We start from the raw sequence: 2,500 nt of genomic DNA, 5'->3' as shown, positions 1-2,500 counted from the left end.
TCTCTTCCATGCATCACACCACCTATCTCACAGCAACGAATTCCACCTATGAAAAAGAAAAACAAGGAACAATCAGGTTGCGCTTAATAGTTGGCTTGGCGGAATTACGAAGGAAGCTGCGCAGCTGTGTCAAAACCGAAATTTATGGTTAGTCACAACAAACTACATCAGGCGCAACAATTAATCTGTCCCGCAAAACACAAGGTAAATTCAAGCAGCTCCCAAATTTTAACCGTTCATCGCTCAATCGCCTGCACATGTGAAGACAAGCATTTTCTTTTGGTCCAAGGACACAACGCCGTGGCTGGGAGCTTGAATTTTGGCCATCAATTCCGGCACGATAACCGTAACACCGCTGCTCCTCTCCTCGTCAAGGTGGAAAAATTACTTTTTACAGATAATTGGAAAGAAACAGATTGGTGCACTGGAAATAACTCGCTTTCAATACTAGCATGACTTTTATGGGATCGAGACCAACTTGAATATAAAATAACAGCTTCCTTCAATAAGTGATTAAGCTTTTACGGTGCCTTACCTTCCACGTAAAGGGCGCATACCAGAGCCCAGGCCGGGAACTGGTTTTCAGGGATATGCGTTAACATGGCGGCCGCATCAACATACACAGCATGACCACCTGGAGGTGTTAGCACTGGAATACGATGTTCTATTAGCAAATCTGCCAGCATTTTGACAAATCCCACTTGGTATCGCAGGTAATCTCCATCAAGTACCTCCCGTAAACCAACAGCTATAGCCTCTAGATCTCGTCCGGCCAGTCCTCCATAGGTAACAAACCCTTCGGATATGATCAATTCCCTGCGACATTTCTCAGCAAGATCTTTGTCATTTAAGGCCAGGAAACCCCCGATATTTACAAGACCATTTTTCTTGGCAGACATGGTGCAGCCGTCGGCGTACGAGAACATTTCACGTGCGATTTGAAAGGGCGTGCGCTGAGCGTAGCCATCCTCGCACGTTTTGATGAACCACACGTTTTCGGCAAAACGGCAAGCATCCAGGAAGAAAGGAATTCCATGTTGACGACAGAGGTTGGAAACCATTTTGATGTTTTCCATACTGACAGGTGCTCCGCTTATGGCGTTGTTTGTTATTGTGATCATCACCATGGCGATCTTGCTTTCCTGTTGACTTGTCAACAAGTCGTTCAGTTGGCAGATGTCGATATTTCCCTTAAATGGTATCTTCCTGTTGATATCTAAAGCTTCTGGAATAGGAAGATTCATTGCCTTGCCTCCGTACTTTTGGACATTTGCCTGCGTCGTGTCGAATAACTTGTTGCTGGGCACCAGGTCCCCGTCGCCTAGGCTGCATTGAAATAAAATCCGCTCAGCGGCCCGGCCTTGGTGTGTAGGAAACACGTACCGGAAGCCAAAAATGTCTTTCACAACTTTCTCAAACTTCCGGTAGCTTGGCGAACCAGCATAGGACTCGTCACCTTTCATAACGCCAGCCCATTGGTCAGCGCTCATGGCACCCGTCCCGGAGTCAGTCAACAAATCGATGACGATGTCGTCGGAATTTAACATGAAGGGATTGTAGTTAGCTTCTTCTAAACGTTGAACCCGCTGTTCTCGGGTTAAATGCTTGATCTTTTCAACAGTTTTGATCCTGAACGGCTCATAAAATGTCTGGAAATGATGCTCGTGGTCCATATTTGGGAATTTCTAAACAAAGCAATCAATCGAAATGAATCTATGACATACTTTTGCACACTTTGTGAGTAACTGAATTGGGAATTTGTCACTTTTTGTTTCACTTGGCAACTCAGAGTCTTTGAATGGTAACTTTCTACTTTCTGGGCTACATTTAATTTTATTCAACCGGTGTTGCACCAGACTATGTTTGAAGTCCTGTGATCTTTTAAAGGCGCGAAAACGTATCAGAGTTAGAACTAGGCATTAAAGCCTACCCAATGCACTAGAGATTGTGAATTGTCGGATTGTCGAGTTAGGATTTCGAGTTGGATTTTCAAGTTGGATTTTCCAGTTGGATTTTCCAGTTGGACTTTCCAGCTGGATTTCGAGTTGGAGTTTCGAGTTGGTCAGTGTAAAATGCAGACTGCAGACCATGGGTAAACTTGAATACAGACTAAGGTTATAACTGTTGAAAAAGCCCAAACCCTTTAGAAGTGCTAACCTTAGGACCTAATTAGGCATAAAGCAATATTTTGGCTTACTGTTCGCTCTTCTAAAAGGTTTGGGCATTTTTAACAGTTACATTATAACCTTAGTCTGCATTTTACCCCTGGTCTGAAGTCTACATTTTACACTTACCAAGTCGAAAACCAACTCGAAAACCCAACTTCGAAAATCTAACTCGAAATCCTAACTTGGTAAATAGGCAACCTCTGTGGAACAATCATTCAGGTTTCTTTCAAGAGTATTTACTAAAACCAATGCGGATAACTATTGCACACATGCGGTGAAAACTACGAAGTACAATTCGCGCAATCAAAAAATAGAGCTAAAAATCACGATCA

The 2,500-nt window shown here is 43.4% G+C and overlaps 1 protein-coding gene across 1 annotated transcript in view; it reads right to left on the bottom strand.

The window, feature by feature from the left end:
- Positions 1 to 2,500, bottom strand: part of LOC138059186 (tryptophanase-like) — a 5,432-nt gene that overhangs the window by 2,810 nt on the left and 122 nt on the right. The window contains exons 2-3 of the mRNA XM_068904728.1: positions 536 to 1,685; positions 1 to 46 (exon numbers count right to left, since the gene is read on the bottom strand). The exon at positions 1 to 46 is cut by the window's left edge and continues 99 nt beyond it. Coding sequence (XP_068760829.1) covers positions 1 to 46; positions 536 to 1,673 — 1,184 coding nt within the window. The 5' untranslated portion in view covers positions 1,674 to 1,685. The remainder of the gene's footprint in view (positions 47 to 535; positions 1,686 to 2,500) is intronic.

The sequence above is a fragment of the Montipora capricornis genome, chromosome 8, assembly GCF_036669925.1.
Source record: "Montipora capricornis isolate CH-2021 chromosome 8, ASM3666992v2, whole genome shotgun sequence".
In the NCBI taxonomy this organism is placed as follows: Eukaryota; Metazoa; Cnidaria; class Anthozoa; order Scleractinia; family Acroporidae; genus Montipora; species Montipora capricornis.
Note: the sequence above shows the minus strand (reverse complement) of the source record. Positions and strands in the feature narration are given on the sequence as shown.